Raw genomic sequence first — 24531 nt, 5'->3', positions numbered from 1 at the left:
AACACAACCCTACACACACACCAACACACACACCTACACACACACCCAACACACACCTACACCCACACACACACACACACACCTACACACACACACCTACACACCACACACACACACACACACACCTACACACACACCACACACACACACACACCTACACACTACACACACACACCACACACACACCTACACACACACACCTACACACACACACATCACACACCTCACACACACAAACTACACACACACACCCTACACACACACACACCTACACACACACCCTACACACACACACCTACACACACACCTACACACACCTACACACACACCTACACACACACCTACACACACACCTACACACACACCTACACACACACCTACACACACACATACACACACACCTACACACACACCTACACACACACCTACACACACACCTACACACACACCTACAACACCCTACACACACACCTACACACACACCTGCACACGCACACCTACACACACACACCCTGCACACGCACACTACACGCACACCTACACGCACACCTACACCACACCTACACGCACACCTACACGCACACCTACACGCACACCTACACGCACACCATACACGCACACCTACACACACCTACATACACCACACACACTACATACACACACACCTACATACACACACACCTACATACACACACACCTACATACACACACACCTACATACACACACACCTACATACACACACCTACATACACACACCTACATACACATACACCTACATACACATACACCTACATACACATACCTACCTACATACACACACACATCATACATACATACACCTACATACACATACACTACACACACCTACATACACATACATACATACACCTACACCTACATACACCTACACCTACATACACAACACCTACATACACTACATACACCTACATACACCTACACCTACATAACCACCTACACCTACAATACACCTACATACACCTAACCTACACCTACATCACCACACCTACATACACCTACACCTACATACACCTACACCTACATACCCTCACTAACCTACACTACATACACCTACATACACATACACCATACACTACACCTACATACACCTAACCTACACTACACATACACCCACATACACCTACATACACATACACATACACACACATACACATACTTACACCTACATAAACCTACACCTACATAAACCTACACCTACATACACCTACACCTACATACACCTACACCTACACATACACATAGGCTATGTGGAGTAGTGTATAGTATGTTTTTTTTTAATTTTTTTTATTTAAAGAGTTTTGTATAGCACTGGCTAGACCCGGAGGTATCAGCGCTTTACATGAGGTTCAACAGAATTACAAGATTACATCTGTTTCAATATACAACAGTTGCTAGAAAAACAATTACAAGATCATAGAGAACGAGATAAGTGGAGTATAGAGGGGAAGGGGTAAGGTGAGATACAGCAGAAAGACGAAGGAAGGTCTGCCCAAAGTCCGGCTGGGTAGGTGAAGGTCGAGGGGGAGTCCCATAACCCATCTCCTCTATAGCTATCAGGTAGCTCCACTGGGCTTTGGCCAAATAGCTAGGTCTCAAGGGAAACCTAAAACGAGCATGGAGGAAGGAGAAGGAGAGACAGAGGGAGGATGCGGGAAGAGATGACAGGAGAGATGAAAGGAAGTCTGGCTGAAGACCGACTGGGTAGGTGACGTCCAAGGACGGAATCCCCGACCTTTCTCCCCTATAGCTAAACCAGGTAGCTCCATCGGGCATCAGGCAAACTAGATAGATCTCACATGCCAAGGGAAAATTCACGGGTAAGCAGGGTGGGGACTAGGGTCAGGACAAGGTGAGGGCAGAGGTCAATAGCAGGTAAGTGGAGAGGAGATACAGCAGAGAGACGGAGGAAGGTCTGCCCAAAGTCTGGCTGGGTAGGTGAAGGTCGAGGGGGAGTCCCAAAACCCATCTCCTCTATAGCTATGAGGTAGCTCCACTGGGCTTTTGCCAAATAGCTAGGTCTCAAGGGAAACCTAAAACGAGCATGGAGAAGGAGAAGGAGAGACAGAGGGAGGATGCGGGAAGAGATGACAGAGAGATGAAAGGAAGTCTGGCTGAAGACCGACTGGGTAGGTGACGTCCAAGGATGGAATCCCCGACCTTTCTCCCCTATAGCTAAACCAGGTAGCTCCATCAGGCAAAATATCTAGATCTCACATGCCAAGGGAAAATTCACGGGTAAGCAGGGTGGGGACTAGAACCAGGACAGGGTGAGGGCAGAGGTCAGTAGCAGGTAAGTGGAGAGGAGTAGAGCGGGGAGGAAAGAAAGAATTGCAGATGTTCGCATAAGGGTAGGTGCAGTCCTGGACGGGAAGAGTACGTCAAAGTTTGGGGGGGGAACAAGTCATAATTTTCGGCCATGATGGGGTCGCTCTGGTCACCTCAGTGTTTTACTCTTGGCAATTTGTTGTCGCGGGGGGAGGCGGGTGCGGTGGAGTGTGCTGCTGCACAGTTTGCGGTCCGTGCAGACTTTGGGGAGACCCAAAGTCTGGTGAATGGAGGCTCGATTCCGTGTCTGCGAGCCGCCGCCATGACGGGCTCCTCAGCAGCAAACAGGGGCGCGTGGTTAAAGTCGCGCTGCCACTCCCAGGGCTCTCCACACGCCACCATGCCCCAGGAGTCCACACGGTGAGCAGTGAGAATTAGCAGCACTGCTGGGTCACGGGCGCCGCAATTGCAGAGTCAGGCAACCAAAAGGCACCCCCTTCGGGCAAACCCCTCGCCGCAAAACAGGTAGCACCTCCCGATAACCCCGCTGGACGTCTGCTCACCTCGGGTGCGGGGGTCGATAAGGGGAACCCAGGGCTCGCGAGCCATATCTTCCACGGAGCCAATGTTCTGAGCCCTGTCCTTCCGGCTGCAAGACAGCTTTGGCGTCCTAGATATCGCCTTCCAGTGCGTAGGGGACCTAAAGAGAGTTAAGTGCCTTACTCTCTTTTGCTGGTGAGGGATAGTGTCAGTCGTCTTAAGGTCAGGCATGCACTCCGTGCTAGTCCAAAGCGTGGTCAGGCTCCTTTTTGGGGTTTCTTTGGGCAGGTCTGAGGTGGAGGTGGGAGCCTTCATCCAAGTGAGTGAATCAGTGGGCGGTGACACGGAGAGCTTAGTGGATGCTGCAGACTATTAGGTGGAGATGTCCTCCGCGTCGGCCATCTTGGGGCCAGGCATAGGCTTTAAGACTTTCTGGGACTTTTGGCTTCCTTTTTGGGCTTCCAATTGGTCAGGAATGGGGTGGGGAGGCCTTCATCCCTGTGGGTGGCCTGGAGGGCGGGAGCTCAAACTTCCAGTGAGTGACAGAACCTTCGGCCGGAGAAGTCCTATGCGTCTGCCATTTTGAGTCCAGGCAAGATCTTCAGGTCTTTCTGGATCCTTGTTGATATCGATGCTTGTCAGTATTTTGTAATCAGCTTCCCTTTGTGCAGAGCCAGGAAAGGGGAGCCAAACCTTTCTCCGCTTGCGAGCTCCGGTTATCAGGGGGTAAGGAGCTACGAATCCTTTGTGCTAAAAGCAGGCAATGTCTCAGGCGTCAGCCATCTTTGGCCAGGCTACCTCCTTGCCCGACCGGAGTGTGCTTAGGATGCTTTCCCTGCTCCAATCGGCACACCATTGGGGGGGGGTGAGCCGCTCCGCATTCCCTGCGTGCTCCGGTGGTCAGGGGCAAGAGGAGCTTTGAATCAATTTTGCTTAAAGCAGGCACTGTCTCAGGCGTCGGCCATCTTGGGCCAGGCCAAGTATGTGACTCTAGAATTGCCACAACCAACATAATTATTTTTCTACATGTAAATAATGTTTAACTTTCAGCTTAGTCAAGTCAACTAAGCTTTATTCGATTTCTTTTTAGATAATCCTAAAAGCACACATTGATGCACATCATAATCCCGAAACAAGATATTAAAAAGCATCATATATCCAATATATACAGATAATTTAAAAAATATATATATAAATTCTTGGTTACCAATTTACAACTTTAAGCTTAATTATTGCAAACACTGAATGTGTTCAGTCTCTTAAAAAGCTGACCTGAATATCAGTTTCATGTCAGTGTTGATTGTTTTTAGAGTATGATTGGTTATTTATAAAGCTTTTCTGGTTTTAGATTAGTTCTACTGTAATGTTTTAGGTAAACTCTTCTAATTTGATGTATTTTCTCTCTTTAAGGAGTACAACTGAATAGGTACTTCCAGCAAGAGTTTCCTAGTCTGCAGGCAGCAGGGGACCAAACTAAAGATAAAGATGCAGTTGAGGATGTTTCTGGCCCAAGCTTACGACCTCAGAGTATGTGGAGTTTTTTTTCTAATTCTTCCTACATCATGATGCAGTTAAAATTATGAATTTTGTTACAGAAGTCTGATCAAGGGTGATCTACATTCTCATTTGCCCCAATGTTTAAAGTTTACTCTCAGCACACTGGATCGATTAAACTTTAAAATGACTATGGTAATGGATCCAAGAAATTGAATCCAAATTGTAAATGTTTTGAAAGCAAGTTCAACATGTTGCTTGTGTTTGAATGTCCAGTTATTATTTTTCAATGAACTTTAAAAATTATTTTTAATAAAACATTGCCCCGTTTACAGTAACTTTTTTTAAATAAATGTCAAATTGCAGTGGTTAACTCATGTTTAGTAGCAGGTGTTTTAAACTTAGAATAGATCCTCTTGCCCCAGTATTGAAACTTTCATAGATTCCCATGGCTTGTATCATTCCCCATCGTCGGAATGGGAGCCTCGGTAACAAAAATAACATGGCAGTAGGTACAAAAGAGGAAGAAAAAAGGCCTAGGCCTCATTCCCTTTTGTAGCATATCCGCCTCTTTTTGTAACAGAGACCAAACTAAGCATCAGCCAATCAGAAGAGCCTCACCCCATAGAACCCTCCTGCAGGAGCCTCAGATTTTCTACTGCACGTTGTGCTTAGCCAGTTTCTTTGACCTCTGCTCATTTTCTACTCTATTTGAGGATTTCTTCAACCTTTTCTTAAAGATTGTTAGGTATTTCTTCTGAAATGTCTGACAAGGAGAGGAAAGCCCTTTTCAAGTCATGTTCCACCTTTGGCAAGAAAAGGCTGTATATGGAGGACAGGCATAAGGACTGTATATATTGCCTGTATCCAGATCATAAGGCTGCAGACTGCAAGATCTGCCGCACCTTTTCTTCAAAGACCCTCCGGGACCGTGAGGGTCGCCTCCTCACTTGGCTCCAGAAAATGAAGTCCAGAAAAGACACGGTGTCAAGCAACAGTGAGGACTCTTCTTCTGCAACATCATCCAGAAGGTCAGTCAAAAGGGGTAGGGCTTCCCCTCCACCTTCTGTGGAGCGTCCAGTTAAGGCCTCAAAAAAGACCCCCCGTGAGTTTGAGGGCCAAAGTCCTGCTAAATCTCCTCACCACGGTGTAAAGGAGAGGGAAGGACCATCTACGCCTTCAGCAGTAGTGGTGACTGCTATAACTTTTAAGAAACCATCTTCTCTGTCTTCTGAGAAGTCAGAGAAAAGTTCCAAGTCGACGACGCAGCAGAAGGCTCCGTCGACGAAGGCGTCTAAATCTAAATCTAAGGTGACGAAAGTTACATCGTTGACTGGCTCATCGACGGTACAGTCGGCGTCGACAGGATCAAAGACGGTGACTGCGACGGCGAGCATATCGACGAGTGCTTCGACGATGGCGGGGTTATCGGCGGTCTCGTCGACTGCAGTGTCGATGACGCCCATCTCGTCGACGACCGTGCGCTCGTCGACGGTGACTCTTCCGTTGACAACATCGACTAGTTTTGCAGCGTGAATCTTTCTGGATTCACTATGCTGTGCATATTCCGCAATCTGGTGGTTGGGTCCAGGATCGTAGTCTTTTTTTTTTTTTTTTCTTTTTTTTTTGTCGTAGCCCAGGTGGGTGTCGACCTCCCACCATTTGGTGTACCTTCGGTGATGTCGGCGTGCTTCCGGCGGAAGCTACCACCCTTGGGCGCCATCTTCAGATTCTTTTTTCCGCTGTTGGGTCTGGATCGTCGCGTGAAGCTCCAGAAGTTTTGGAGGAGGAAAGCAGAAAATACAGCAAATATTCACAGGTGAAGACCTGAGAACATCGACAGAAGAGGACCTTTAGAGAGGAGACGACGAAGAAAAGAGAGAACTTTGAAATCTTCGACGTCCTTGAAGGAATGCGCACACAGGGGGCCCCCTGAGCGCAGGGATGTACAAGACGCCGTTTAAATTCTGCAAGAACTGCCACCACAAGTCTGCACAGAAGGACCAGCACCCCATCTGCAACCTCTGCCTGCAAATCGACCACGAGAGCAGAGACTGCAACGCCTGCTCAAGCCGAAGACACTCCGAATTCGAGAAGGACAGAGGATGGCTCACCACACGATGCAGGGCAAGGGCCAAGCCCCGACGCTATATGAACTTGGCCTCTCCACTGACGATGAGGACAACATCGCCGAAGGACCAGATGACTTCACCGTCGCTGAGACCGATAAGAATACGCCTGATAAGGTAGGAGAGTCTACGACCCCGAAAACTCCCACAGGGCCTCGAAAACCTGAGGCAGACTGTAGGAGAGTAGGGTCTGCAATCCTATGATCACCCAGATTTTTTGCTTTTTGCTGCACTGGTTTACGACTTTCCCTGGCTGTGGGCCTGCTAATCAGACCCACAGCCTAGCTGTTCTCTCTATCCAAATTGTACTCAGGTACTGAATTGGCACTGGGCCCTCTCCAAGTCCCTGTACCCAGGGCTGAGGTGCACCCAGAAGTCTCCCAGGGGCTGAAGCATGTATTATGCCACCCCTGGATTGACTAACTAAAACTGACACAACTGGCTGCACGACAGCTGGGGCAAGGTGGTGTACTCACCCTTTGCTTTAGATATAGTATACCTATATCTAACCCTAAAAATGGACACACAGATCTCCTATCAGTCACTCCTATAGCAGGCCTTAACAATCCTGAAGGCAGAGTGCTTGGAATCGTGTGAGATGGTGCTCTAGCATGAGCTGAGCCTGTCTGCGGCTGTCGGGATCCATCCCTTAGCCGTTTCCATGATATCGCATACCATATACTCTTAAGTGCATTATAATCCTCGCGGTTATGTGCCAACTCTGGTATCGCTTTATCAAAACATGTCGAGTAAGGTGTCATACGAATTGGAATACTAACCCCTCGCCAATTCTGGCGACGGGGTTAGCATTCCACCCTTCTAGAGGGACACGACATGCCTGTAACCTATAACCCGGTTAAAAGTCAGACAGAGCCTTAGCATCCACAAAATGGATGCTGCCACCAAGACACAAGTCTGCCCTCCTGCTGCTGGGAGTCCTCCCAGAGCAGGAGATAAGGACAAAGGGTTTCCTGCCAGGGGCGGTGCCAGCACCGTCCCAGACAGGGTTTTGTGTATTGTAGGTAGGCAGGGCTTTAGAGGAAGGTGACTGCACGTGGCACCCCGGTGCTCACTGTGCATAGGCTGGCTGGAACCAGTTCCAGGGTCACTCCAGACCCTGTGCTGGGGAAAAGCCCGCCAAGGAAGTGGGTGTAACCACCCCCCTCCTAGTCCCACCCATAGGGCAGGACTTAGTCGCGTGCCAGCCCCTTTTTACAGGATAAAGGTAGAGACTGGCCCCCTTCCAAATCAGATCATCTTTGAATCCTGAAACTACTTTCTGCGAAAGGAACTCAAGACTTCTTCCTAAGATTTCTCCCTTGTGACTAAGGAGTAGTCACCCTGCATCCGCAGGCACCATCTAAGAACACTGCGGTCTGCTGTAAGTCCTTCCTCCGGAATCCGACTGCCCAGCTCGACGAGAACCGGCTTCCCTGGCACCTCTGACCTCTACCCACCTCTACAGCCCAGCTGAGAACCGTGGGTGCGACGAGACCTCAAGGGACCGGCCATCTGCAAGACTGCACGACTTCTTTCCAGCAAGCCCGCCGAGTAATCCACTGGTGAGTGCTTTGGGGTCCGAGAAGCCCCGACTCTGAGCAGCTCCAGCTCCGAAGTGCAGCCCCCCAGCATCTCCACGATCTGCGTGGGGCCCTTCTGCTTTCCGCTGCTCACCGCGTTGTTTGGCTACTAGCCCGTTGGCTTGTGGCCTTCCTGACGACGCCCGACGACATTTCTGCTGCTGGTCTGGTTGCTCCAGACTGGCCCTTGCTCCCTCCCAGAAGAGGAGCACCCTGGACCCTCCTGGTCCACTCAAGACGCCATTTTGAGTCCACCGCGTGGGCTTGAATTAGCCAAGGCTTGTTGCCCAATCCTGGGTAACTTCGACGCCAACGACTTCATCCTTCGTGGGACAGCTCGCACCTCCATCCTGGTCGCCGACAACGCCTCCTGGTCCGAGAGACTGCAGAGCCCAGCAGCGCCCACTCACCTGACTGCGGTGACTTCGCCCGGTGCCATCCTGGTGCCCACTTAATCACTGGCTAGTGATTCAAGAACTTGGTCCCCTCTGCTTTCAGGTTTTCTTCTTCCTTGGTCCAGGCTTGGATCCATCGAACTTTCCTTCACTGGTCGCCTGCCAGCAACTTCCTTCTTCCAGGCTCCTGGTCCGGCAACGAGATCCCCGACGTCTTTTCAGACCTATGCAGCTGCAGCCCCTGGGCTAGGTAACTTCGGCACTTCGGTGTCCCAGCATAGCCTCACTATCCTAGGGTCAGGATCCACTGTCGTTTTCTTCCTACCAGGTCGGGTTCGCCCGTGAACACTAACTTTGTGAATTCTAGCTTCCATAGACTTTGTCCCGCATCCCGCGTGAGAGTGCACACTCTGCACCCGAGTCCCCTGGGCCTCCTAGTAGTAATCTAACGATTCCCTAGTCCTGTCCTAGCGATTCCAAAGCCTATTAGAACTGTTGCTTACCTGCTAGTAATTCGCATCCCACTTTTAAAGTATATGGTTTTTCGTGCCCCTCGGGCATTTGTGTATAACGTGCTAACTTAAGTATTTTCGTAAGAGTTTTGTTGTGTGCCTAGCACCCTGTCCTCATAAAGAGTACAGGGTTGTTGTGATTCTAATAAATACACTGTTTATTTTCATAACACTTGTGTGGTGTCCTTTCACTGGGTGTTCAAGGGGTAATGTGATGGTAAAACAGCTGGCTTAACACGCCCTCTAGAGTCTTAGCCTTAGACTGCTCGTATCCATGCTACTAGGATAGCTGGTCTATAAGGTTGACTTACAACCAATCATCAATAAGGGTTGTTTGGACTGATATATAGTGATCACTAGAATAGTGAGCACTGCACATCAGGCCAACTTCTCACATTGGTGAGCAGCGGTTGGGATTTGAGCTTGCTGTTGTTTTACCACACATGCCCTAAGAATATCTTGTGAAAGATCACATAAGTACTAAAGGTACATATAACTTAGCTTAGAATACTCTGAGTTCTACTGAACCAGCTGTTGTAGCTCCTAGGGCCTAGCACACCCTAAACTACAACTCTAGCAAGGGATCAGTAGGCAAACATATAGTGTAGGTAAGTGCACCACTTACACCTCACTAGAAAAGCATGTCGACTCAGGGGGACTCTACTGAGACTCCCCTGGTCAGTGTTGACCCTCCACAGGTCACTTCAAGATATGCAGCTCTCAATTTTCAGGAGATGAGGCAACTCTGTGTCTCCAGGAAACTGAAGCAGGGGTCTAACCCCACCCTTCCCTTTCTGATAGGTCTCTTAGAGACATATGATGCCAGAAAGCTCTCTCAGTTACATGAGAGCATGCCAGCCTTAGAGGGAACCTCTGGGGATCCAGACCTCCCCAACACTGATTCAGCAGTTGAGGAGGAGGATGAGGAGGTACTCTCTGGGGATGAGGTAGACAAGGGTCTTGAGGTAGTCAGAAGGCTAACTAGGACCAACTTAGACTTACTTGGGCTAGGATCTGGGGGCCCCCCAGTACTAACCCGAAGTGGGCCTAACCTTGGAGTTAGGAGAGATAGATCTCTTTCTAGGGACTCCAATAGATCTCTGCACTCTAATGCCTCTTCTCAGGGGAGAAGGAATCCTCCACAGAGGAGATTTACTTCCCCTCAGAGAAGGGAGCATGAAGCTAGGATGAGACAAGCTGAACTGAGGATTGAAAGGGAAGAAATTGCCCTGGCCAAAGAGAAGCTTGCCCTGGCAAGAGAGCAGCAGATGAGTGGGCTAGCTCCCACTGGTGGCAGCAATCTCCCAAGAGATAGAGAGAAGGGTTTAGATACTAAACACCTGACTAAAATAGTGCCCCCCTTTAAGCAAGGGGATGACATCCAGAAATGGATGGCTGCTCTGGAGAGGGCCTGCACTGTGCAGAACATTCCCCAGAGTCAGTGGGCAGCTATACTGTGGCTCTCCTTTGATGGTAAAGGTAGAGATAAGCTCCTCACTACAAGAGTGGAGGATGCTAACAATTACCAGGTCCTGAAGAATACACTGGTTGATGGGTTTGGTTTAACCACTGAGCAGTACAGGTTGCTGTTCAGAGACACCCAGAAAACTCAGTCTCAGGACTGGTCTGATTTTGTGGATTGTGCCACTAAGGCTTTGGAGGGCTGGTTGCTGGGTAGCAAGGTTACAGATTACACAGGATTGTATAATCTAATGATGAGAGAACAAATTTTGAACAATTGTCAGAACCAGTTGCTGCACCAGCACCTTGTTGATTCAGATCTGACCTCTCCCCAAGAATTGGGAAAGAAGGCAGACAAATGGGTCAGGACAAGGATCAAGCAGAACCAGAACCAGAACCAGGGTGGTCAGAAGAAAGCAGACCAGAAGGGTAATGTCAAGAATGAGCAAAATGACCAGAAGTCTTCACCAGGTCCCCAACAAACCAAAGAGGGTGGGGGTCAGGCTTCCCAGAAGAAGAAGGCTCAAGAAGGCCAGTCCAAAAGGTGGTGCCAGTACTGCAAAAGTAAATCTCACTGGTTTAGTGAGTGCACCAAAAGAGGAGGACGACAAACTCCTGCCACTACAGCTCCTAAAGCAACTGCACCCCCTAGTACAGTCAGTAGTGGTAGTGTCACTCCCAAGGCATTAGTTGGGTTAACCTTGGGTACTGAGGGGTCTGACAACTTAGTTGGCACACTCACTCAAGCTGTCCTTGTCTGTACAGGGGATGTGGATATGTCCCCTGAAATAAGTCCCAATACTTTGGGCAAATACAGGCAGACACCTTTGATTAATGGCAAAATGGCTCAGGCCTATAGGGACACTTGTGCCAGTGTCACCATGGTGACACCTAACTTTGTGGACCCTGGACAGATCATGCCAGGTACTGATTTCCTGGTGACCAATGCCAGCAATGTCACTACTAGTCATAGTGTGGCAATTGTAGCTTTCTCCTGGGGTGGAGTGAAGGGACAAAAGAAAGTTGTAGTCAGTTCAGACCTCCCAGTTGATTGTTTGTTGGGCAATGATTTGGAGTCATCACAATGGTCAGAAGTGGAGCAGAGGACTCACATGGAGATGTTAGGCTTGCCAGCACATGTGCTTGCTGTGACTAGGTCACAGGCCAGAAGATGCCCCACTGAACAGGTGCTGGATCCTGAAATTATGGACCAGACACCTTCCAAGAAGAAGAGCAGTAAGGGTAAGGCTTTGCCTTCCCCCTTGCCCCAGGTTGAGGATCAAGTCTCTGAGGAGGCTGATCTAGAAGAGCTGAGGGAAACTGAGCCTAAAGAGCTTGAACTTGATCAAGTTGAGTTTCTGGGCTCAGGGGGACCCTCCAGAGCAGACCTGGGGAAGGAACAGTTGAGCTGCCCTTCCCTTGAACCCCTCAGACAGCAGGCTGCTGCTGAGGCTGCAGGGAATGCCACAGGTGCCCACAGGGTATACTGGGAAGATGGACTCCTGTACTCTGAGTCAAGAGACCCCAAGCCTGGTGCAACCAGGAGGCTGGTCATCCCCTTGTCTCTGAGAGGTTTCCTTCTCACCTTGGCCCATGAGATTCCCCTTGCAGGTCATTTAGGTCAGACAAAGACTTGGGACAGGCTTGTCTCACACTTTCACTGGCCCCATATGAATGAGAATACCAAGGAGTTTTGTCGCTCATGTGTCACTTGCCAAGCCAGTGGTAAGTCAGGTGGCACAACAAAGGCCCCCCTTATACCACTACCTGTGGTGGGGGTTCCCTTTGAAAGAGTGGGGATTGACATTGTTGGTCCAATGGAACCCCAGACAGCATCAGGACACAAGTTTATACTGGTGGTGGTGGACCATGCCACCAGGTATCCTGAGGCTATTCCCCTTAGGACCACTACAGCCCCTGTAGTGGCAAGAGCCCTAGTTGGAGTGTTCTCCAGAGTGGGTTTCCCTAAGGAGGTCGTTTCTGACAGAGGTACAAACTTCATGTCAGGATATCTGACTGCCATGTGGAAAGAGTGTGGTGTGAACTACAAGTTCACCACACCCTATCATCCACAATGCAATGGGCTTGTTGAGAGATTCAACAGGACCCTGAAAGGGATGATTCATGGACTACCTGAACCTCTTAGGAGAAGATGGGATGTCCTGATCCCCTGCCTCTTGTTTGCTTACAGAGAGGTCCCACAGAAGGGGGTTGGCTACAGCCCTTTTGAGCTTCTGTATGGGCATCCTGTAAGAGGACCCCTGTGTTTGGTGAAGGAAGGATGGGAGAGACCTCTCAAAAAGCCTGCAACCAACATAGTGGACTATGTACTTGGTCTCCGCTCCAGGATGGCTGAGTATATGGAAAAGGCATCTAAAAACCTTGAGGCCAGCCAGGAACTTCAAAAAGCTTGGCATGACCAAAAGGCTGTACTGACTGTGTACCAGCCAGGACAGAAGGTGTGGGTGCTGGAGCCAGTGGCCCCAGCAGCTCTGAAAGACAAATGGTCTGGGCCCCACACCATCATTGAGCAAAAGGGAGAGGTTACCTACTTGGTGGACCTTGGAACTCCCAGGAGCCCTCTCAGAGTGCTCCATGTTAACAGGCTCAAAGCATATGTTGACAGGAAGGACATGAGCTTGCTCATGGCCACAGATGAGGGACAGGAGGAAGAGAGTGACCCTCTCCCAGACCTGCTCACTCAGAATCCTGATGATGGATCAGTTGATGGTGTTGTCTTTTGTGGCAGCCTCACTGAACATCAGCAACAGGATTGCAGGCAAGTTCTGCAATCCTTTCGACATATGTTCTCTCTGACACCCAGCCAAACTGATTGGTGTACCCATGATGTTGACACTGGAGACAGTCTGCCTGTCAAGAGTAAAATCTACAGACAGCCTGATCATGTTAGAGACTGCATAAAAACTGAAGTGCAGAAAATGTTGGAACTGGGAGTCATTGAGCCCTCAGATAGCCCTTGGGCTAGCCCAGTAGTTCTAGTGCCAAAGCCTCACACCCAGGGTGGTAAGAGAGAGATGAGGTTTTGCGTAGACTACAGAGGCCTCAATGCAGTCACTAAGACTGATGCCCACCCAATACCAAGAGCAGATGAGCTTATAGATAGATTGGCTTCTGCCAACTTCTTAAGCACATTCGATTTGACAGCTGGGTATTGGCAAATCAGGTTAGCTGAGGAAGCCAAACCTAAGACAGCATTTTCTACCCCTGGAGGGCATTATCAATTTGTGGTAATGCCCTTTGGACTGAAAAATGCACCTGCCACCTTCCAAAGGTTGGTGAATCAAGTCCTCACTGGGCTGGATGACTTCTGTGCAGCTTATCTTGACGATATTGCTGTCTTTAGCTCCACCTGGGAGGATCACCTGGTCCACCTGAGGAAAGTGTTAGAGGCCCTGCAAAAGGCAGGCCTCACTATCAAGGCCACCAAGTGCCAGATAGGGCAGTCACAGGTTGTATACCTGGGCCACCTTGTAGGTGGAGGCCAGGTTCAGCCACTGGAGAGTAAGATACAGGCCATCAAGGACTGGACTCCTCCAATCACCCAGACTCAGGTTCGAGCTTTCTTGGGCCTGACTGGGTACTATAGGAAGTTTGTCAGAAATTATGGGTCCATAGTGACCCCCCTTAATGACCTGACAAGCAAGAAGATGCCAAAGAAAGTTCAGTGGACAGCAAGCTGTCAGAAAGCATTCAATGACCTAAAGCAGGCCATGTGCACAGCACCTATCCTCAAGAGTCCAGATTACTCCAAGCCATTCATTGTCCAAACAGATGCTTCTGAGTTGGGTGTGGGAGCTGTTCTGTCTCAACTGAATTTTGATGGTAATGATCAGCCTATTGCTTTCATTAGTAGGAGGTTGACACCCAGAGAGAAAAATTGGTCAGCTATTGAGAGGGAGGCCTTTGCTGTGGTCTGGGCCCTGAAGAAGCTGAGGGCCTACTTGTTTGGCACTCACTTCACCATTCAGACAGACCATAAGCCCCTCTTGTGGCTAAATCAGATGAAGGGTGAAAACCCCAAACTGCTTAGGTGGTCCATTTCCCTACAGGGGATGGATTTTACAGTGGAGCATAGACCTGGGACTGATCACAGCAATGCTGATGGGCTCTCCAGGTATTTCCACTTAGAGCAAGAAGACTCACCTGGTCAAGGTTAGTTTATTGTCCCAAAGTTTGGGGGGGGGTCATGTAGGAGAGTAGGGTCTGCAATCCTATGATCACCCAGATTTTTTGCTTTTTGCTGCACTGGTTTACGACTTTCCCTGGCTGTGGGCCTGCTAATCAGACCCACAGCCTAGCTGTTCTCTCTATCCAAATTGTACTCAGGTACTGAATTGGCACTGGGCCCTCTCCAAGTCCCTGTACCCAGGGCTGAGGTGCACCCAGAAGTCTCCCAGGGGCTGAAGCATGTATTATGCCACCCCTGGATTGACTAACTAAAACTGACACAACTGGCTGCACGACAGCTGGGGCAAGGTGGTGTACTCACCCTTTGCTTTAGATATAGTATACCTATATCTAACCCTAAAAATGGACACACAGATCTCCTATCAGTCACTCCTATAGCAGGCCTTAACAATCCTGAAGGCAGAGTGCTTGGAATCGTGTGAGATGGTGCTCTAGCATGAGCTGAGCCTGTCTGCGGCTGTCGGGATCCATCCCTTAGCCGTTTCCATGATATCGCATACCATATACTCTTAAGTGCATTATAATCCTCGCGGTTATGTGCCAACTCTGGTATCGCTTTATCAAAACATGTCGAGTAAGGTGTCATACGAATTGGAATACTAACCCCTCGCCAATTCTGGCGACGGGGTTAGCATTCCACCCTTCTAGAGGGACACGACATGCCTGTAACCTATAACCCGGTTAAAAGTCAGACAGAGCCTTAGCATCCACAAAATGGATGCTGCCACCAAGACACAAGTCTGCCCTCCTGCTGCTGGGAGTCCTCCCAGAGCAGGAGATAAGGACAAAGGGTTTCCTGCCAGGGGCGGTGCCAGCACCGTCCCAGACAGGGTTTTGTGTATTGTAGGTAGGCAGGGCTTTAGAGGAAGGTGACTGCACGTGGCACCCCGGTGCTCACTGTGCATAGGCTGGCTGGAACCAGTTCCAGGGTCACTCCAGACCCTGTGCTGGGGAAAAGCCCGCCAAGGAAGTGGGTGTAACCACCCCCCTCCTAGTCCCACCCATAGGGCAGGACTTAGTCGCGTGCCAGCCCCTTTTTACAGGATAAAGGTAGAGACTGGCCCCCTTCCAAATCAGATCATCTTTGAATCCTGAAACTACTTTCTGCGAAAGGAACTCAAGACTTCTTCCTAAGATTTCTCCCTTGTGACTAAGGAGTAGTCACCCTGCATCCGCAGGCACCATCTAAGAACACTGCGGTCTGCTGTAAGTCCTTCCTCCGGAATCCGACTGCCCAGCTCGACGAGAACCGGCTTCCCTGGCACCTCTGACCTCTACCCACCTCTACAGCCCAGCTGAGAACCGTGGGTGCGACGAGACCTCAAGGGACCGGCCATCTGCAAGACTGCACGACTTCTTTCCAGCAAGCCCGCCGAGTAATCCACTGGTGAGTGCTTTGGGGTCCGAGAAGCCCCGACTCTGAGCAGCTCCAGCTCCGAAGTGCAGCCCCCCAGCATCTCCACGATCTGCGTGGGGCCCTTCTGCTTTCCGCTGCTCACCGCGTTGTTTGGCTACTAGCCCGTTGGCTTGTGGCCTTCCTGACGACGCCCGACGACATTTCTGCTGCTGGTCTGGTTGCTCCAGACTGGCCCTTGCTCCCTCCCAGAAGAGGAGCACCCTGGACCCTCCTGGTCCACTCAAGACGCCATTTTGAGTCCACCGCGTGGGCTTGAATTAGCCAAGGCTTGTTGCCCAATCCTGGGTAACTTCGACGCCAACGACTTCATCCTTCGTGGGACAGCTCGCACCTCCATCCTGGTCGCCGACAACGCCTCCTGGTCCGAGAGACTGCAGAGCCCAGCAGCGCCCACTCACCTGACTGCGGTGACTTCGCCCGGTGCCATCCTGGTGCCCACTTAATCACTGGCTAGTGATTCAAGAACTTGGTCCCCTCTGCTTTCAGGTTTTCTTCTTCCTTGGTCCAGGCTTGGATCCATCGAACTTTCCTTCACTGGTCGCCTGCCAGCAACTTCCTTCTTCCAGGCTCCTGGTCCGGCAACGAGATCCCCGAGGTCTTTTCAGACCTATGCAGCTGCAGCCCCTGGGCTAGGTAACTTCGGCACTTCGGTGTCCCAGCATAGCCTCACTATCCTAGGGTCAGGATCCACTGTCGTTTTCTTCCTACCAGGTCGGGTTCGCCCGTGAACACTAACTTTGTGAATTCTAGCTTCCATAGACTTTGTCCCGCATCCCGCGTGAGAGTGCACACTCTGCACCCGAGTCCCCTGGGCCTCCTAGTAGTAATCTAACGATTCCCTAGTCCAGTCCTAGCGATTCCAAAGCCTATTAGAACTGTTGCTTACCTGCTAGTAATTCGCATCCCACTTTTAAAGTATATGGTTTTTCGTGCCCCTCGGGCATTTGTGTATAACGTGCTAACTTAAGTATTTTCGTAAGAGTTTTGTTGTGTGCCTAGCACCCTGTCCTCATAAAGAGTACAGGGTTGTTGTGATTCTAATAAATACACTGTTTATTTTCATAACACTTGTGTGGTGTCCTTTCACTGGGTGTTCAAGGGGTAATGTGATGGTAAAACAGCTGGCTTAACACGCCCTCTAGAGTCTTAGCCTTAGACTGCTCGTATCCATGCTACTAGGATAGCTGGTCTATAAGGTTGACTTACAACCAATCATCAATAAGGGTTGTTTGGACTGATATATAGTGATCACTAGAATAGTGAGCACTGCACATCAGGCCAACTTCTCACACAGACTCTCGAAAGTCAGAGCACAGAGCCTCGAAAGGAGCACCGGCGCCGAGCAAATCGACGACCGAAGCTGCATCCTCCGAAAAAGAGCCCAGCGGATCCTCCGAGAAGGACTCCCGGAGGCAGAAGACCAGCGAAAAGCAAAGGTCATCGAAGCAAGCCCCCGAAAAAGGGACTTAGACGTCGAAAGAAAAAGAGCCGAAGAAAGCTTCGACGTCGACGACTACGCCGAAAAGAGCGGCCGAAACACTCGACGACGAACAGGCCGCAGAAATGCAGAGAAAGAAGAGAAGGCTTGAGGCCGAAATGGAGAACATCCTTCAGAGAAAGAAGGACTTCGTCGAAAAAATGAAAAGTTACAAGATCCCCCCCGAAGCCGGCACCGACCGTCGCTGAGGTACAGGAGCTCGAGGAGTTCGACGTCGAAGAGCCGCCGAAAACTCCGGAACCTTCGGAGCACGAAGAGGAGGAGGACCTCTACTACACAGAGGGGGATTACGGGGAACAGCAGTCAAGCTCCGGTTCAGGTTCCTCGACGGCCCAAGACCAGGAATGGCAGGAAATCGAGGCCGAAAACCCAGAGGAGGCGGTGGAAACATACCCCTCGAGGCCTTCGCCACCGGATGACATTGGGGCATACAATGAGGTGGTAAGAAAGGCGGCAACAGCTTATGGGATTAAGCTGGAAGAGGAGAAGCCAAAAGCAGACTTCCTGCTCGAGACATTGCTCCCCATACAGATAAGGAGCCAGTTCCTGCCCATGCTCAAGAGCATCACAGACCAGGGAAAGGAGACCTTCAAGGACCCGGCTACATGCAGATCTGTAACGCCGAGGACCGAGAAGAAATACAAATTCTCCTCCGAAGACCCAGCTTACATCAAGGGATCCGTCACAGCAGATTCTATCATCGCTGCAACGGCCAGAAAAAGGGCAAACGTCCCAACAACGTCCGGACCACCACCTGACAAAGAAAGCAGGAGGATGGATCTAACTGGCAGGAAGATTGAGAGGAACGCTGCAACGCACTGGCGGATGGCGAATTCCAACGCCCTCCTGAATAGGCACCAATACCAGCACTGGGATGAGATGGGACAGTTGCTCAAGCACCTCCTGGAACAATACCGTGAGAGAGCAGCACACCTTGTGCAAGAGGGGAAGAGCATCGCCATTTCGTGCCTGAAGACAGCCTTGGATGGGGCAGAAACATCCAGCAGACTGATTGCTATAGGCATCACAGAAAGAAGGCAAGCATGGCTCAGGATCTCAGGATTCAAGGCTGAAGTCCAGAACAACATCCTGAACACACCCTTCAGCGGTGAAACATTGTTCGGAGCCCCAGTTGATGATAAGCTCACCCAACTGAAGAAGGACAACGAGACGGCAAGGTCCATGGAAGCCCTGCAGTTCAGAGGGATGAGAAGGGGCACTCGTTCGCGGAGGCCGAACGGCAGAGGTGGAAGCCAGCGAGGAGATTCTCACCAGAGTTTCCACCAGGAGCAACAGAGTGACAGCCAAGGCCACCAGGGCCAGCAGAGGCAAAACTGGAACTACCAAGGCAGAGGCCAGTCCTTTCGGTCGAGAGGAAATGGACGGGGCCAGAGAAGGAGAGGCGGTGAACAGCCCCCCTCTAAGTGACTTCACACGAGAGAAGGTGCTCCACCACCCACACCCTCCGGGGGAGGAGCACGGAAAAACAAAGAGGAGAGGTCTACACGGACAAGACGCAAAGGAACATGCAACGACAGTAGGAGGAAGATTGAGATTATTTCTCCAAGAGTGGAGAAAAATAACAGACAAGTGGATACTCAATATTATGCAGTTCGGGTACTGCATAGAGTTGGAAAAAAGGCCACCAAACAGAAAACCAAAGAAAAGACAGCACTCAGGAATAGAGCTGCAACTACTGCAAGAGGAAGCCCAAGAACTCCTCCTCAAAGCGGCCATAGAAAGGGTCCCCTTCAAAGAACGGAACATGGGAGTGTACTCAAACTACTTCCTAGTGCCAAAGGTGGACGAAAGCCTAAGATCTATCCTGGACCTACGGTTCCTAAACAAATACGTCAAAACCCAAAAATTCAAAATAACGTCCCTACAAGAGGTCATTCCTCAGATAAAAGCAGGGGACTTCTTGTCCACCATAGACCTCAAGGATGCATACCTGCACATCCCCATGAACAGGCAGCACAAGCACATGCTAAGGTTCACTGTAAACAAGGATCACTACCAATTCACGACCCTAGCTTTCGGCCTAAAGTCCGCACCAAGGGTGTTCACCAAATGCCTCGCGGCAGTGGCCGCACACCTAAGGAGAACGTGTACCCCTACCTCGACGACTGGCTGGTGAAGGCAAACTGCTACAGCACATGCAAAGAGCATGCAGAACAGGTGACCAGAACGCTAGCAAACCTGGGTTTCTCCATACACTGGGGCAAAAGCTCGATGGAACCAGAGCAAGTGAAGATCTTCCTGGGAGCCCAGATCGACACCATACAATGCAGAGTCTTACCGAGCGAAAAGAGAACGCTCAGCCTACTGAGGGAGAAACGCCACTACCAGAAGGGGCGATCTCGGACAGTGAGGACTGTGTGCAAGATCTTGGGGATGATGGCATCATGCATTCAGCTGGTCCCCAATGTACGCCTACAAATGAGACCACTCCAAGAGTGGCTGCAACAACAATGGTCACAAGCCACAGGAAGTTGGGAGGATTTAGTGGTTGTAACGCACAGGGTGCAGGCAGAGATAAGGTGGTGGACCATGGAGAGAATAACAGAAGGGAAACCTCTAACACCACTGGACCCAACAGTGACCATCACCACAGACGCATCCCAGAAGGGGTGGGGCGCACACATGAACAGGCTCAGAGTGAGGGGTCTGTGGAGCCCTACTGATGCAGTCAGGCACATCAACTACCTGGAACTGAAAACTGTGTTGTGTGAGAAGTTGGCCTGATATGCAGTGCTCACTATTCTAGTGATCACTATGTATCAGTCCAAACAACCCTTATTGATGATTGGTTGTAAGTCAACCTTATAGACCAGCTATCCTAGTAGCATGGATACGAGCAGTCTAAGGCTAAGACTCTAGAGGGCGTGTTAAGCCAGCCGTTTTACCATCACATTACCCCTTGAACACCAAGTGAAAGGACACCACACAAGTTGTTATGAAAATAAACAGATATTTATTTATAACAAGACTACCCTGAACTCTTTGAGTCAGGGAGCTAAGCACACAACAAAACTCTTACGAAAATACTTTAAGTCGCACAATTTACACAAATGCCCTAGGGGCACGAAAAACCATATACTCAGTAAGTGGAATGCGAACTTGCTAGCAGGTAAGTAATACTTTTCTAGACTCAGGAATCGCTAGGCCTACAAATCTAAACGCTGGGATTAGATGCAGGAGGCCTGTGGACTTCGTGTGCAGAGTGGGAACTCTCACGCGTAAGGCGGGAAAAAGTCTATGGAGGCTAGCAGTTGCAAAGTTACTATTCTCGGTCGAACCCGACTAGGTGGGTCGAAAACAAGAGTGGATCCGAACACTTAGGGTGTTGGACTATGCTGGAGCACCGGAGTACACAGGTTACCTAGCCCAGGGGCTGCGGCTGCATAGGGTTGAAGTTGCGTCGGAAACCCTCGTTGAAGATCCAGGAGCCTGAAGAAAGAAGTTGCTGGCAGGCGACCAGTGAAGAAGTTCGTGGTGATCCAAGCCTGGATCAGGGAAGAAGAAACCTGTAAGCAGAGGGGACCAAGTTCTGAATCACTAGCCAGTGATTTGAGTGGGCACCGGACGAAGTCACCTCAGCCAGGTGAGTGGGCGCTGCTGGGCTCTGCAGTCTCTCGGACCAGGAGGCGTTGTCGGCGACCAGGATGGAGGTGCGAGCTGTCCCACGAAGGTTCTTGCTGTCGACGTCGCTGGACCCAGGATTGGGCAACAAGTCTTGGCAAATGCAAGGCCCACGCGGTGGACCTAAAATGGTGTCTTGAGTGGACCAGGAGTGTCCAGGGGGCTCCTCTTTTGGAGGGGAGCAAGGGCTAGTCTGGAGCAACCAGACCAGCAGTGTTTGTCGTCGTGGAGCGTCGTGAGGGGGCCACTAGCCAACGGGCAAGCGACCTGGACAACGCGGTTGGCAGCAAAGAGCAGAAGGGCCCCACGCCGATCTCGTGGACGCAGGGGGGCTGAACTTCGGTGCTGGAGCTGCTCAGGGTCGGGGCTTCTCTTACCCCAAAGCACTCGGTCGAGGGTCACTCGGTGGTCGTGCTGGACAAGCGTCGTGCAGTTCTGAAGATGGCCGGTCCCTCGAGGTCTCGTCACACCCACGGATCACAGCTGGGCTGATGATGTAGGTTGAGGTCAGAGGTGCCAGGGAAGCCGGTTCTCGTCGTGCTGGAGCAGTCTTGATCCAAAGGAGAGACTGGCAACAAACCGCGATGCTTGGTTGGTGCCTGCTGCTGCAGGGTGACTACTCCTTAGTCACAAGGGAGAATCTTGGGAAGAAGTCTTGAGTTCCTTTCGTGGAAAGTAGTTTCAGGATTCAAAGATGATCTGATTTGGAAGGGGGCCAGTTCCTACCTTTATCCTGCAAAAAGGGGCTGGCACGCGACTAAGTCCTGCCCTATGGGTGGGACTAGGAGGGGGGTGGTTACACCCCTCTCCTTTGGCGGGCTTTCCCCAGATCAGGGGCTGGAGTGCCCCTGGAACTGGTTCCAGCCGGCCTATGCACAGTGAGCACCGGGGTGCCACTTGCAGTCACCTTCCTCTAAAGCCCTGCCTACCTAGGATACACAAAATCCTGTCTGGGGCGGTGCTGGCACCGCCCCTGGCAGGAAACCCTTAGTCCTTGCCTCCTGGGCTGGGAGGACTCCCAGCAGCAGGAGGGCAGACTTGTGTCTCGGTGGCAGCATCCATTTTGTGGAGCTAAGGCTCTGTCTGACTTTAACCGGGGTTACAGGTTACATACATGTCGTGTCCCTCTAGAAGGGTGGAATGCTAACCCTGTCGCCAGAATTAGTGAGGGGTTAGTACTCCAATTCGTATGACACCTTACTCGACATGTTTTGATAAAGCGATACCAGAGTTGGCCTATAACCGCGAGGATTATAATGCACTTAAGAGTATATGGTATGCGATATCATGGAAACGGCTAAGGGATGGATCCCGAAAGCTGCAGACAGGCTCAGCTCATGCCAGAGCACTATCTCACACGATTCCAAGCACTCTGCCTTCAGGATTGTCAAGGCCTGCCATGGGAGTGACTGATAGGAGATCTGTGTGTCCATTTAGGTTTAGATATAGGAATACTATATCTACAGCAGAGGGTGAGTACACCACCCTGCCCCAGCTGTCAAGCAGCCAGTTGTGTCTGATTTAGTTAGTCAGCCCAGGGGTGGCATAATACATGCTGCAGCCCCTGGGAGACTTCTGGGTGCACCTCAGCCCTGGGTACAGGGACTTGAGAGGGCCCAGTGCCAATTCAGTACCTGGGTACAATTTGGAGTAGAGAGAACAGCTAGGCTGTGGATCTGATTAGCAGGCCCACAGCCAGGGAAAGTCGTAAACCAGTGAAGCAAAAAGCAAAAATCTGGGTGATCATAGGATTGCAGACCCTACTCTCCTACATGTTGCTAGCCCTCAAGGCCTTTCAGAAACACCTACACAACCAAAAGGTGCTAATACAGACAACACCACAACGATGTTTTACATAAACAAACAGGGGGGAACTCAATCGTTCCCGCTGTCAAACTTGGCACAGGAGATCTGGAAATGGGCCATACCACTAAAAATAGACCTGCTAGCCATACACCTGCCAGGGAAGGACAATGTAGAAGCGGATTGGGTCAGCAGGCAGACTTCAGCATCCCACGAGTGGGAACTCAACAGTCAGGAAACAGTCTATTCAGGAAGTGGGGCACCCCAACAATAGACCTATTTGCAACACACCGGAATGCAAAATGCCAATACTTTGCATCCAGGCAACCAGAGGCACGGTCCCAGGGGAATGCCCTATGGATAAGCTGGTCAAAAACATTTGCCTACGCTTTTCCCCCGATACCACTGATCCCCAGGGTTCTCAACAAATGCAGGAAGAGCAGCATGACGCTCATCCTTGTGGCACCACAATGGGCCAGACAGATGTGGTATTCTCCGATAATGGAGATGGCGCAGGGGCCCCCCCCACAAGTTCTCAAAAAGAAGAGACCTACTCTCCATGGAAAACGGAGGAATTCTACACCCAGAGCCAGAGAGCCTCAACCTCTCAGCCTGGCTCCTGAGGACTAAGAATTTGCACACCTAAAACTACCAGAGAGCACCCTGCGGGTGCTGCGAGAGGCAAGAAGGCCCAGCACACGCAAGTGCTATGGGGAAAAATGGAAAAGATTCACTCAATGGTGTTGCAAGAAACAGCTCCAAAGGAGACTGACCAAGGAGTCCACGGTGCTAAGGTACCTCACACACCTAATTAAGGCAAATCTAAGCTCATCCTCACTGAGAGTGCACCTAGCAGCGATTGTGGCATACACAAGAGGAGAAACAGGGAGAAGCTTCTTCACATCTCAAGTCGTGAAAAGATTCCTGGAAGGGGCTAAAAGAATAGCGCCGCCAAAGAGAAGGCCGCCACCGGCCTGGAACCTAAATGTGGTACTGACTGAGCTCATGAAAGCACCTTTCGAACCCATCCACAAAGCATCACTGCAAATGTTGACAATGAAGACGGCCTTCCTGGTGGCAATCACCTCACTACGAAGGGTGAGCGAACTACAGGCACTCACACTGCCGGAACCCTACATCCAGATACACAGTGACAGGGTTGTGATGAGAACTGACCCACACTTCATGCCAAAGGTGGTGTCAAGGTTCCACATGAATCAGAGTATTCAGATCCCTAGCTTCTTCCAAAACCCCACTACAAGCGCTGAGAGGTCGCTCCACACCCTAGACGCAAGAAGGGCTGTGATGCACTACATTGAAAGAACGAAGGAACACAGGAAGACGAAACAGTTCTTCGTGTCCTTCGCTAAGTTACATGGGCAAACCAGTTACTAAAAACACCATAGCGCGATGGATCGCACAGACAATACAATTCTGCCACAAACAAGCTGGCCAGGAGCTAACAGGAGGGGCACAAGCCCACTCCACCAGGAAGAAAGGAGCAACAATTGCCTTTCTGGCCAACACTCCGATTCAGGACATATGC

General features: G+C 50.6%; 1 protein-coding gene across 3 annotated transcripts in view; it reads left to right on the top strand.

The window, feature by feature from the left end:
- The window catches only part of PRRC2C (proline rich coiled-coil 2C), a 1522187-nt gene that overhangs the window by 152511 nt on the left and 1345145 nt on the right, over positions 1-24531 (top strand). For all 3 annotated transcript variants that reach the window (XM_078642844.1, XM_078642853.1, XM_078642862.1), the window contains one exon: positions 4256-4372. In XM_078642844.1, the coding sequence (XP_078498970.1) occupies positions 4256-4372 (117 nt within the window). The remainder of the gene's footprint in view (positions 1-4255; positions 4373-24531) is intronic.

Source organism: Lissotriton helveticus, chromosome 1_1, assembly GCF_964261635.1.
Source record: "Lissotriton helveticus chromosome 1_1, aLisHel1.1, whole genome shotgun sequence".
Classification (NCBI taxonomy): Eukaryota; Metazoa; Chordata; class Amphibia; order Caudata; family Salamandridae; genus Lissotriton; species Lissotriton helveticus.
Note: the sequence above shows the minus strand (reverse complement) of the source record. Positions and strands in the feature narration are given on the sequence as shown.